At 45.0% G+C, this 14,156-nt stretch overlaps 1 protein-coding gene across 3 annotated transcripts in view; it reads left to right on the top strand.

Annotated features, from left to right (window-relative positions):
- The window catches only part of atp10a (ATPase phospholipid transporting 10A (putative)), a 434,067-nt gene that overhangs the window by 161,558 nt on the left and 258,353 nt on the right, over window positions 1-14,156 (top strand). For all 3 annotated transcript variants that reach the window (XM_033023252.1, XM_033023255.1, XM_033023254.1), the window contains one exon: window positions 7,700-7,894. In XM_033023252.1, coding sequence (XP_032879143.1) covers window positions 7,700-7,894 — 195 coding nt within the window. The remainder of the gene's footprint in view (window positions 1-7,699; window positions 7,895-14,156) is intronic.

Genomic DNA, 14,156 nt, shown 5'->3' with positions numbered 1-14,156 from the left:
AATCCCTTCACTAGAAGGGCTGCAAAGATCTTCTCAAGGACAATTGACTATGGGCAATAAATGGTGGCCTTGTCAGTTTCCCCTTACACCACGGTGGTGCAGCGGTAGAGTTGCTGCCTTACAGCGCCAGGGACCCAGGTTCGATCCTAACTACGGGTGCTTGTCTGTTGGGAGTTTGTACGTTCCCCCCGTGACCTGCGTGGGTTTCCTCCGAGATCCTTGGTTTCCTCCCACACCCTAAAGACGTACAGGTTTGTAAGTTAATTGGCTTGGTATAATTGTAAATTGTCCACTCATGTGTGTAGGATAGTATAAGTGTGCGGGGCTCGCTGGACGGCGCGGACTTGGCCGCTCCTAGTTCCGCACTGTATCTCTAAACTAACACTAAACTAAACTAAACTAAATCTCAACAAATAATAGAAATGTTAAAGATGTTTAAGAAGGAACTGCTGATGCTGGAAAAATCAAAGGTAGATAAAAATGCAGGAGAAACTCAGCGGGTCAGGCAGCATCTCTGGAGAGAAGGAATGGGTGACGTTTCGGGTCGAGACCCTTCTTCAGACTCTTCTACTATCTAAACTGATTATGGCCCATCCTTTGGAAAGTGAACCAACATGTCACACACGTGACCAGTCGTGTTTGACCTCTTGCCCTGAACATTGTCAGCATAACATACAAATATTTCACTGGATAAACCAAAAAAAAATTATATATGCAGTTCATAACATTATACCAATAATGCTTTCAGAATTAGAAGAGATATGTTCCACAATTTTTCATCATTTTGGTCACACACGTGACTAAGAATGGGCCTTAGACAAACTTATGCTAAAGTCAATAACTAACTCCATGTGGAATAATAAGCTACCTACATGTTAAAAAGCACATAAAAAGTGATCGTGTGGATGCCAGTGTATTATCGGGGTTATCAAGTGGGCACCTCCCTTCACTGGTCTTTCAATGAGTTAGGCCCACGACACCTCAGGAAGTGGAGGCCATCGATCACGGGGCAATCAAAATCTGAGACGAGGAAGAGACTAAATCTAGACAACCTGATTAGAGAATTCTCAGAGGCTTCTAGAACCAGAGAAGGTTGCAGAGGCAGGGAAAAGCGGATTTGTGATGGGGGATATGGAAAGAACAAAGACAGTTTTAAAATTGAGCTATTTCCTAACCAGTAACCAGCAGTCGGCCACCTTAATCAAAAGGGCTTCCGTTTCTCTGATGAAAGATTGTGTAAAGCTGTTTCTCTAGGAGCAACAAAGCCAATTGGATTCAACTTAAGAAGCTGCAGAGTTAGCCTGAATCCAAAAAGCCACTGCTAAGTGAATTTTCAATTGGTTTCACTGGACTATTTTTTAACCCTTAATCCCTCTCAAACTTCAATGGAAAGTGACACAGAATGGAGAAGAAACCAGCTGCAATTGCCCCCAAAGAGTCTGTTGTGTACACATCAATTGAAGACCAGACTGATCAAACATCTCGCTGATCGCTCTGCTACAGACAGAATCCCCTGCAGTGAAACAAATGTTTGATGTACTATGAATCTCCTTTACGTCATTTTATAGCAATTCCAAGTACTTGCAGGTGATCTCAAAGCACACTTGATGTACATTTGGCTGGGCTGGTATTGATTTGTCTCTCTGTTAATCATCTCGTCCTATTTTCAATCCATCATTGGGAGAGATGGTTAACAGGGAACTAAAGCATTTATGCCTTTTTAATGTCAGACGAGTTCATCGCAACATCATTGACTTCCCGACAGAGTAGAGAAACGGAATTCATCGCACAAGTGGAAGAAGAGTATTTGGGGCTGCACGGTGGCGGAGCGGTAGAGTTGCTGCCTTAATAGCCCTGTCCCACGGTACGAGTTCATTCCAAGAGCTCTCCCGAGTTAAAAGAAAAATCAAACTCATGGTAAGCGCGGAGAATGAACGTAGCGGGTACGTCGGAGCTCGGGGACGTCTCTTAGCGCTAACGGCAGGTACTCGGGAAGACTCGCTAACGGCAGGTAAGCACGGGAAGACTCGTGAAAATTTTTCAACATGTTGAAAAATGTCCAGGAGAGCCCCGAGTACCGACGAGCGGCCATTACCGTAAATCTCCGAGTTCGAATCAGGGCAAACTCGGGAGAACTCTTGGAATGAACTCGTACCGTGGGACAGGGGTTTTACAGCCCCAGAGAACCAGGGTTTGATCCTGACTAAGGGGGCTGTCTGTACAGAATTTGCACGTTCTCCCTGTGACCTGTGTGGGTTTTCCCCGGGTGCCTTGGTTTCCACCCACGCTCCAAAGACGTGCACGTTTGTAAGTTAATTGGCTTCGGTAAAATCGTAAACTGTCCCTAGTGTATAGGAGAGTGCTAGTGTATGGGGTGATCGCTGGTCGGCACGGACTTGGTGGGCCGAAGGCCCTGTTTCTGTGCCATGTCTCTGAAAGTCTAAAAATTAAAGGAAAGGACATCAAAATGCGAGCCCAAAAGATAATGCCCCAATCTGAACACTGCACCTTGAGAAAAGACAAGATACCTGGACAAGAAAAGGCATAGCAACTTGGAAACATAGGAAATAGTTGCAGGAGTAGGCCATTCGGCCCTTGAAGCCAGCACTGCTGATTTCTTCCCATAGTCAAAAAGAAATGACAACAACTTGGCGGGAACACCATCGGGTGAAATTCATCCTGTTAACAAACTAAAAATCTAATATGATAAAACATTCACATTGAACTCCACCTCCAGCACTTGGTTCCATTGTAGACACACAGATCAGACAGGGAATTGGCTGTAATACATAATCAGCCAAGAACACAACAAATGGCAGCATAAGATTGTGGGACTATGACATACTCCTGTATTTATTTCTTATATTCGTATTATTGCAACACAGGTTCAACACATACAACAGAAGACACATTTCTATCCCCGTGAATCTTACAGCAGAGGAAGAGGCCATTCAGTCCCTCTTGTCCAGGTCTACTTAATCAAGGAGCTAGTCCCAGTATAGCCCCGCTCCTGGTTAGAAACATAGACAATAGATGCAGGAGTAGGCCATTCGGCCCATCGAGCCAGCACCGTCAATCAATATGATCATGGCTGATCATCCAACTCAGTATCCCATCCCTGCCTTCTCTCCATACCCCCTGATCCCTTTAGCCACAATGGCCACATCTAACTCCCTCTTAAATATAGCCAATGAACTGGCCTCATGCATTTGGTTGTACAGGTTTCATCTTGCATGGATTTGCTTCCACAACTCTGTCAGTCCATACAAGTCAGAAATTAAAAACTTTCCGCAAAGAAAACAGTTTCCTCGCGTGTAGGAAGGAACTGCAGATGCTGGTTTATACCGAAGACAGACACAAAGTGCTGGAGTAATTCAGGCAACATCTCTGGAGAAAAAGGATGGGTGACATTTTGGGTCGGAACCCTTCTTCAGACTTCTGTAGTTTCCTCATCTCTTTGCTCGATGTCCCATCACCTGTATCTACTAGTCATCTGCCCTTCTGATAATAGTAGTGGAAGATGAGTATTTGGAGTTGGACATCAAAATGAGAGTTCAAAAGAAAATGTCCCAATCTGAAGACTGGGCATTTGAGAGGACAGGTAACATTACTAATGTCTTACCATAGTCACAATGAGGCAACACTCTTCAAAAATGACAACTCTCTAAACACCGTTAACTCCAATGGGCATCTTGAACTCCCATTAAAACTTTGTGCACAGTGAAAAGTTAATGCAAGTAAACCGGACTTTCTGTAGATAGACACAAAAAGCTGGAGTAACTCAGCGGGACAGGCAGCATCTCTGGAGGGGCAGCATCTCATGTCCAACTCCAAATACTCATCTTCCACTACTATTATCAGAAGGGCAGATGACTAGTAGATACAGGTGATGGGACATCGAGCAAAGAGATGAGGAAACTACAGAAGTCTGAAGAAGGGTTCCGACCCAAAATGTCACCCATCCTTTTTCTCCAGAGATGTTGCCTGAATTACTCCAGCACTTTGTGTCTGTCTTCGGTATAAACCGGATTTCAGTCTGAAGAAGGGTCTCGACCTGAAACGTCACTCATTCCTTCTCTCCAGAGATGCTGCCTGTCCTGCTGAGTTACTCCAGCTTTTTGCGTCTACCTTCAGTTTAAACCAGCATCCGAGGTTCTTTCCTACAGACTTTCTGTAGGATTGAAATATTATACAACGACAGCAAAGGTGAACGGCTCTGTGTTCCTGCCGTTTTGCTTGTTACTGTATAACGTTGCCAAAAGTGTGATATGCTACACATTCTTACCACGATAAATAACGTTGCAGAATTGCCGTTTATCATTAGCCTAACAATGCAAGGTTATTCATTCTGACAGCCGTTTCTTGTAACTCGCATTTAATGCAAATCCTCTTCCATTTGCTAACATTGGTAGACGGATTAAGTAGGAAAAGCCTTCTTATATATTCTTCCAATTATTATGGCCCATTATAATACCCCATTGTTGACTAAACCCATTGGGACGACAGATGGCACAATGGGCTGAGTGTTCGGCTGGCAACCGGAAGGTAGCCGGTTTGAATCCCGCTTGGAGTGCATACTGTCGTTGTGTCCTTGGGCAAGACACTTCACCCACCTTTGCCTGTGTGTGAATGTGTGTGAATGTGTGTGAGTGATTGGTGGTGGTCGGAGGGGCCGTAGGCGCAGATTGGCAGCCACGCTTCCGTCAGTCTGCCCCAGGGCAGCTGTGGCTACAGAAGTAGCTTACCACCACCGAGTGTGACTGAGGAGTGAATGAATAATGCGATGTAAAGCGCCTTGAGTATTAGAAAGGCGCTATATAAATCCCATCTGTTATTATTATTATTATTAAAGGGTGTTCAATTGGTGAAACTTCTTCCACGGCCACTAGAGGTCTCTACATTCTTGTTCTAATAATCCCCAATAAGGCTCCAAGCCTTGTATCATCAGCAAGCTGCACGTATCTCATTTTATCAATTGTTCTAGCAGTGATACTTTTAAGGCTAATTGGGTGTCAATAAGAAATTTGAATGCTCTATCGTGTGATCAATGAGCCAGGGGATGATCCATTTCACTTGTCGTTAACATTCAGTTAAATCTTTCGATGCTTGAAATGGTGTCGTGTGATAATAAACACTTAGGGCATTTGTCTGAAATCGCTTTCTCCATTGCACGAGGCCCGTTAACTTGCCCAAAACCAATGAGCTAGGACTTTCACTGAAATACTGAAGAATTTCTGATGGCCAGTGAGCTTTCCATGATCTCTACCACATTTGTGCTTTGTGTACAACCAGAAAAAAAATATAGAAAAAATATTTCAAAATGTGTCCAAAGAAGGACTCCGACCCCGAAACATCACCTATTCCTTTTCTCTATCTTTGGTGTAAACCAGCATCTACAGTGGTGTGGTCGCCTAATTATACGCCAGAGACCTGGGTTAGATCCTGACTATGGGGACTTGTCTGTATGGAGTTTGTATTGTGTAGGAAGGAACTGCAGATGCTGGTTTAAACTGAAGATAGACACAAAATGCTGGAGTAGCTCAGCGGGACAGGCAGCATCTCCGGATAGAAGGAATTATCCAGAGATGCTGCCTGTCCCGCTGAGTTACTCCAGCATTTTGTGTCTATCTGGAGTTTGTATTGTTTTTTTCATGCTTTCACACGCTCCAACTGCACTCTTGATGGCATGAGGTCATAAGGTCATAAGCTTATAGGGTCATAAGTGGTTGGAGTAGAATTAGGCCATCCAGCCCATTCAATCATGGCTGATCTACCTCTCCCTCCTAACCCCATTCTCATGCCTTCTCCCCATAACCTCTGACACCTGCACTAGTCAAGTATCTATCTGCCTCGGCCTTAGAAATATCCACTGACTTGGCCTCCACAGCCTTCTGTGGCAAAGAATTCCACAGATTCACCACCCTCTGACTAAAGATATTTCGCCTCATCTCCTTCCTAAAAGAACGTCCTTTTATTCTGAGCTATGACCAGTGGCGGACTGGGCAGGGTGTCAGCTTGCCCGATGGCAAGTGGGCCCCTGATGAAGTGGACCCCCTTTGTCTCCTGGCAACCAATATGTTTAGACCCAGTCTGCCACTGGCTATGACCTCTAATCCTAGAATCTCCCACTAGTGGAAACATCCTCTCCACATCCACTCTATCCAAGCCTTTCACTATTCCTGGGATCATGCTTGTAAACCTCCTCTGGACCCTCTCCTGAACAGGCACATCCGTCCTCAGATATGGTGCCCACACCCTCTCACTTGAGCCTCACATCCGCCATGTCATTAAAACCTCCTTCTTTCATCTCCGCAACATCGCCAAACTCAGACCCTCTCTCACACCTCCTGCTGCTGAAAGACTCATCCATGCCTTCATCTCCTCCCGACTGGACTATTGCAACTCACTTCTCCTTGGCATCAGCTCCACCTACATCAACCGACTCCAACTGGTCCAGAACGCAGCCGCCCGACTCATCACCCACACCAAATCCTGGCATCACATCACTCCAGTCCTCAAACAACTTCACTGGCTTCCCATCTCCCACCGGATCACCTACAAAATCCTGGTCCTCACCTACAAAGCCCTCCACCATCTGGCCCCCCCATATCTCACTGACCTCCTCTCTCCCTACCAACCCTCACGGTCGCTCAGATCCACATCAGTCGGTCTCCTCTCCATCCACAAGTCCAACCTCCGCAGTTTTGGGGACAGAGCCTTCTCCAAGGCAGCTCCCAGGCTCTGGAACTCCCTCCCCCAACTGATCCGCAATTCCGTGTCCCTCACCATCTTCCAGTCCCGCCTCAAGACCCATCTCTTCACCTCTGCCTATCCTTAGCCCCACGTCCCCCTCCCTTTTCATCTGTGCATTAATTGCCTCATATTGTGTTTTGTATTGAATTCTGTCTTTACTTTGTGTACTAGTCATGTCTCTACTATTTATTTCATTCCCCTTACATGTTCTTCCTCTACCTGCTAAATTTTTGTAAGGTGTCCTTGAGACTCTTGAAAGGCGCCCATAAATAAAATGTATTATTATTATTATTATTATTATCATGGGATCCAATGATGGAGAGTGAATTTCCTCAATTCTCCAGTGGTTACACAGCAGAATTCGGACATTAAACCTGCACTAAGTTGACCTGGCATTGGATCAGCAACTCAATTCATTCAGTGGATAGGATCAAGAGGGTGGCACAGTGGTGCATATGTTGGCATCGTAGTGCATAGGTTGGCATTGCTGCACAGTGGCATAGTCTATAGAGCTGCTGCCTCACCTTGTGGCGCAAGTAGATTTCATCGTTTTTTCTTTAGTTTAGTTTGGTTTAGAGTTACAGCGTTGAAACAGGCCCTTCAGCCCACCGAGTCCGCACTGACCAGTGGATCCCGCACTAGGGACTATTTAATATTTACACCAAGCCAATTAACCTACAAACCTGTACGTCCTTGGAGTGTGAAAGGAAACTGAAGATCGCGGAGATAACCCACGCAGGTCACGGGGAGAACGTACAAACCCCGTACAGGCAAGCACCCATAGTCATGATCAAACCCGGGTCTGTGGCGCTGTAAGGCAGTAGCTCTCCCCCTGCACCACCTTTTCGCCCACCTACGCCACCGTGTCGCCCACATGTGATATTTATAAACCTAAACCTACCTACACCAAAATCATTTATTTCTTCCTTTATTCTTATGTTCACAGGTGCGCCAATATCTACTTCTTGTTTTTGGCTCTGCTGAATTGGATTCCCGTTGTGGAAGCCTTCAGGAAAGATATCACTATGATCCCATTGGTCTTAGTGCTGGGTTTGGTTGCAATCAAAGATGCCGTCGAGGACTTCCGAAGATATAGATTTGACCGAGTGCACAACCATCTAGCAACAGAGACATGGGACAGGTATTTAAGCATAATAATTGCAGAGAGCTTGGGTGCATAATGCCCCTGTCCCACTTAGGAAACCTGAACTTAAACATCTGGACACTTTGCGCCCCACCCAAGGTTTCCGTGCGGTTAGAATACCCAGATGTTCGGCAACATGCACGAAAAATGCTTACTTGCTTTTCAACCCCTTATTGCTGCGAATCTACATTCTCCTACCTAACCCAAATCAAGACGCCCTTATGCCCCTGACCCACTTAGGAAACCTGAAGGTTGCAGGTGGTTGCTGGAGGTTGCAGGTAGTGGGAGCAGGTAGGGAGACTGACAAAAACCTCCGGGAACCGCAACGGAAACCTTGGGTGGGGCGCAAAGTGTCCAGATGTTTCCATTCAGGTTTCCTAAGTGGGACAGGGGCATTACACTATTAAGGTACTAAGAAGATTTTCAGGAACGTATCCATAATTGAGGAGCGCATCTTCTCAGTGCCAATACTTTTCATCAGATGTTTGTATCTAATTACCTGCCAACACGAGTAGCCCATCCCATTGCAGTGAGCCCTTCAAAGGGGAAGGATGACAGTCTCCAAATTAGTTGGCTTCTGTAGGATGAATTTCTGGAAACTTAATTCTCGCTTGAAGCCTCTTTTAAATTATCCTTTCTCTTCTGCAATTTCTTTCAGAGTTAGCTTCAGAAAATTAGCAGGGAAGAAAAATCCATTGATCTTGCTCCTTTAAAGGACATTGCAAATTCCTTTTGAAGTTTCATTACTTTTGGCACATAGAGCATTTGGTAAATGACTGATAACATGTTTTAGTCCATGGTCTGGTGATAAGTTGTTATCGCGCAACCGAGTCTTCCTATCTCACAACTGGAGATCAGCCCTAAATTGTTATCTACCTCATTGGTAACCCTCGGACTATTGGGATGTCAGGACTTTCATATGAAGAAAGACTGGGTAGACTCGGCTTGTACTCGCTAGAATTTAGAAGATTGAGGGGGGATCTTATAGAAACGTACAAAATTCTTAAGGGGTTGGACAGGCTAGATGCAGGAAGATTGTCCCCGATGTTGGGGAAGTCCAGAACAAGGGGCCACAGTTTAAGGATAAGAGGGAAATCTTTTAGGACCGAGATGAGAAAAACATTTTTCACACAGAGAGTGGTGAATCTCTGGAATTCTCTGCCGCAGAAGGTAGTTGAGGCCAGTTCATTGGCTATATTTAAGAGGGAGTTAGATGTGGCCCTTGTGGATAAAGGGATCAGGGGGTATGGAGAGAAAGCAGGTACGGGATACTGAGTTGGATGATCAGCCATGATCATATTGAATGGCGGTGCAGGCTCGAAGGGCCGAATGGCCTACTCCTGCACCTATTTTCTATGTTTCTATGTTTCTATTCTTGTTCGTCCTTTGCTAGCTTTACCTTGCACTAAACGCTATTACCTTATCATGTATCTACACACTGTAAGTGGCTCGATTGTAATCATGTATTGTCCTTCTGCTGACTGGATAGCACGCAACAAAAGGTTTTCACTGTTTTCACTTGAAAACAAAAGGTTTTCACCTCGGTAAATGTAACAATAAACTAAATTGAACTGGACTGAACTGAAGTGGGACGGGGAGAGGTCAAGACATCTGGTGATCTATCTTCGACAAATAGCACAATTTGTCATAATGCCACTTGGGCAGTAGAAGGGATTCAAGAGAGGATCAAGCATTGTCAAGGATGTTCAGATTAATAATAATTCAGAATCTCCTTCCTATTTATGATGAAAGAATGGATCAACCAGGCTTATATTCACTGGAATTTAGAAGGATGAGAGGGTATCATAGAAACTTTTAATATTCTTAAGGGATTGTACAGGCTAGATGTAGGAAAAATGTTCCCGATGTTGGGGGAGTCCGGAACCAGGTGTCACAGTTTAAGAATAAGGGGTCAGCCATTTAGGACAGCGATGAGAACAAACTTTTTCAACCAGAGAATTGTGAATCTGTGGAATTCTCTGCCACAGAAGACAGTGGAGGCCAATTCACTGGATGTTTTCAAAAGACAGAGTTAGATTTAGCTCTTAGGGTTAATGGAATTAAGGGATATGGGGAAAAAGCAGGAATGGGGTACTGATTTTAGATGATCAGCCATGATCATGTTGAATGGCGGTGCTGGCTCGAAGGGCCGAATGGTATAAAACTGCACCTATTTTCATATTTCTGATCTATGTTTCTATGTTTCAAGTATCATATGCACCAGGATTGGAACAATAACATATTTTACTTCAGCTTTACAGGCATGTAACAATAAGGTATCAATTATACTCAGTTACCAGACCAAGTCGAAGTACATAGTGCCACTTATAAAAAAGTTCATAGTAGTCCATTTCTGAGGCAGGTTTGTAGTTCGGGTTGTGTTATGTGGTTCAAAAGCCTAACGGTTGATAGGAAGAAGTTGTTCTTGAACCGGGAGGTCATGTTGTTAGGGTCTTGTACCTTCCCAAGGTAGTAGCATGGTGAGCACATGGGTAAGGTGGTGTGTGTCTTTCATGATGTCAGCTGCTTTCTTGAGACAACTCATCAGATATACTACACCTCCCAAACTTCAGAGACTTAAATGCAAAATTACTAGGGTGATTCCCTGGTGCACCTTATTGTCAGAGGTGCTATCTTTCAGACAGGACCTTGTGAATCTGAGCCCCCTGTCATCTCCCCTTGGTGAACCTTTGATTAGAATGGGTGTCAGGGGTGATGGGGAGAAGGCAGGAGAATGGGGTTCTTCTTCTTGCATATGGCGTGCACAGCCTAAAGTTGTAGGACAACTTGTTCTATTTGATCTTACTTGATTGTGCACACCGGGTTGATTGCATTCGTCGAAACAGGGCGGACCACATGAAGGTTGCAATCTCCCACCCCGAGAGTGGGGTTAAGAGGGAAAGATAGATCAGCCATGATTGAATGGCAGAGTAGACTTGATGGGCTGAATGGCTTAATTCTGCTCCCATCACATGACTTTATGATCTTATACTGAGGGCTTATAAACGTAAGGGATCTCATTAGAACAGAAGAAACAACAGCAGGAGCAGGCATCATGGCCTCTCTGCCATTCATCAAGAACATGGCTGATCAGATCTTGGCCTTAATCTGAGTCATCCCGGGTGTCTTGACTAATATTCATCTTTTAATCAATTTACAGTATCTAAATTAGATTTTCCACCCATTTCAAAGAAGATCAGAGGAGTTAATCACGGTGACCTTGTCATATTTGCTTCTCAGTCGCAGTAACTAAAACATGTAGTGTTTAAGAAGGAACTGCAGATGCATTGGGCGATCGTTTCGCCGAACACCTCCGCTCGGTCCGCAATAACCAAGCTGACCTCCCGGTGGCTCAGCCTTCAACTCCCCCTCCCACTCCGTCTCCGACCTCTCTGTCCTGGGTCTCCTCCATGGCCACAGCGAGCAGCACCGGAAATTGGAGGAACAGCACCTCATATTCCGCTTGGGGAGTCTGCATCCTGGGGGCATGAACATTGAATTCTCCCAATTTTGATAGTCCTTGCTATCTCCTCCCCTTCCTCAGTCCCCCTGCTGTCTCCTCCCATCCCCCAGCCTTCGGGCTCCTCCTCCTTTTTCCTTTCTTGTCCCCGCCCCCCCCACCCCCGATCAGTCTGAAGAAGGGTTTCGGCCCGAAATGTTGCCTATTTCCTTCGCTCCATAGATGCTGCTGCACCCGCTGAGTTTCTCCAGCTTTTTTGTGTAACTAAAACATATAGTCTGGTTGTTATTCAAGGTAGTTTGCGGAAATTTGGCAGCCATTAACATAGAAACATAGAAACATAGAAAATAGGTGCAGTAGGCCATTTGGCCCTTCGAGCCTGCACCGCCATTCAATATGATCATGGCTGATCATCCAACTCAGTATCCTGTACCTGCCTTCTCTCCATACCCCCTGATCCCAAGGGCCACATCTAACTCCCTCTTAAATATAGCCAATGAACTGGCCTCAACTACCTTCTGTGGCAGAGAATTCCAGAGATTCACCACTCTCTGTGTGAAAAATGTTTTTCTCATCTCGGTCCTAAAAGATTTCCGCCTTATCCTTAAACTGTGACCCCTTGTTCTGGACATCCCCAACATCGGGAACAATCTTCCTGCATCTAGCCTGTCCAACCCTTTCAGAATTTTGTAAGTTTCTATAAGATCCCCCCTCAATCTTCTAAATTCTAGTGAGTACAAGCCGAGTCTATCCAGTCTTTCTTCATTGAAAGTCCTGCCATCCCAGGAATCAGTCTGGTGAACCTTCTCTGTACTCCCTCTAAGGCAAGAATGTCGTTCCTCAGATTAGGAGACCAAACCTGTGCACAATACTCCAGGTTTGGTCTCACCAAGGCCCTGTACAACTGCAGTAGAACCTCCCTGCTCCTATACTCAAATCCTTTTGCTATGAATGCTAACATACCATTCGCTTTCTTCACTGCCTTGAGTGGTACCTTGGGTGGTCTGCCTTGGGTGGTACCACAACATCATAAGATCATAAGATTATGATCATAAGTGATAGGAGTAGAATTTGGCCATTCAGTCCATCGAGTAGTGCAGTGTTAGAGTTGCTGCCTTACAGCACCAGAGACCTGGTTCAATCCTGACTGCCAGTGCTGTTTGTATGGAGTTTGTATGTTCTCCCTGTGACCCTGTGAAGCAGAGGGTGATGCTGGAAGGTTGCTTCGCGGACTGGAGGGCCTGTGACTTGTTCAATGTTGGGCCCGTTACTGTTTGTCATCTACATCAATGATTTGGATGAGAACATACAGGACCAGATTTGCAAGTTTGCTGATGATACAAAAGCCAATGGTTTTGCAGGTAGTGAAGATGGTTGTGAAAGATGGGCCAGGTGGGCGGAGGAATGGTTGATGGAATTTAACACAGAAAAGTGTGAGGAGTTGCATTTTTGGACGTCAAACATGGGCAGGACCTACACAGTAAATGGTAAGCCTCTGGGTAGTGTTGTAGAGCAGAGGGATCTAGGAGTACAGGTGCATATTTCCTTGAAGGTCGAGTTGCAGGTAGATAAGGTGGTCAAAAAGGCTTTTGGCATTTTGGCGTTCATCAGTTAGAGTACTGTGTTTAGAAGTTGGGAGGTCATGTTGCAGTTGTATAAAATGTTGGTGAGACCGCATTTAGAATATTGTGTTCAAATCTGGGCACAATGTTATAGGAAAAATATTTACAAGGATGTTGCCAACATTTTTACAAGGATGTTGCCACTTTTTAAAAAGGGATGGAGAGAGAAAACGGGGAATTACAGACCAGTTAGTCTAACATCGGTAGTGGGGAAACTGCTGGAGTCAGTTATTAAAGATGGGATAGCAGCACATTTGGAAAGTGGTGAAATCATTGGGCAAAGTCAGCATGGATTTATGAAAGGTAAATCATGTCTGACGAATCTTATAGAATTTTTCGAGGATGTAACTAGTAGAGTGGATAAACATCCACGTGTTATATCTGGACTTCCAGAAGGCTTTCGACAAGGTCCCACATAAGAGATTAGTATACAAACTTAAAGCACATGGTATTGGGGGTTCAGTATTGATGTGGATAGAGAACTGGCTGGCAGACAGGAAGCAAAGAGTAGGAGTAAACTGGTCCTTTTCACAATGGCAGGCAGTGACTAGTGGGGTACCGCAAGGCTCAGTGCTGGGACCCCAGCTATTTACAATATATATTAATGATTTGGACGAGGGAATTGAATGCAACATCTCCAAGTTTGCGGATGACACGAAGCTGGGGGGCAGCGTTAGCTGTGAGGAGGATGCTAGGAGGCTGCAAGGTGACTTGGATAGGCTGGGTGAGTGGGCAAATGCATGGCAGATGCAATATAATGTGGATAAATGTGAGGTTATCCACTTTGGTGGCAAAAACAGGAAAGTAGACTATTATCTGAATGGTGGCCGATTAGGTAAAGGGGAGATGCAACGAGACCTGTGTGTCACAGTACACCAGTCATTGAAAGCAGGCATGCAGGTGCAGCAGGCAGTGAAGAAAGGGAATGGTATGTTATCATTCATAGCAAAAGGATTTGAGTATAGGAGCAGGGAGGTTCTACTGCAGTTGTACAGGGTCTTGGTGAGACCACACCTGGAGTATTGCATACAGTTTTGGTCTCCTAATCTGAGAAAATACATTCTTGCCATAGAGGGAGTACAGAGAAGGTTCACCAGACTGATTCCTGGGATGGCAGGACTTTCATATGAAGAAAGACTGGATGGACTCGGCTTGTACTCGCTAGAATTTAGAAGAT

This window comes from Amblyraja radiata, chromosome 6 (assembly GCF_010909765.2).
Source record: "Amblyraja radiata isolate CabotCenter1 chromosome 6, sAmbRad1.1.pri, whole genome shotgun sequence".
NCBI classification, from domain to species: domain Eukaryota; kingdom Metazoa; phylum Chordata; class Chondrichthyes; order Rajiformes; family Rajidae; genus Amblyraja; species Amblyraja radiata.
Note: the sequence above shows the minus strand (reverse complement) of the source record. Positions and strands in the feature narration are given on the sequence as shown.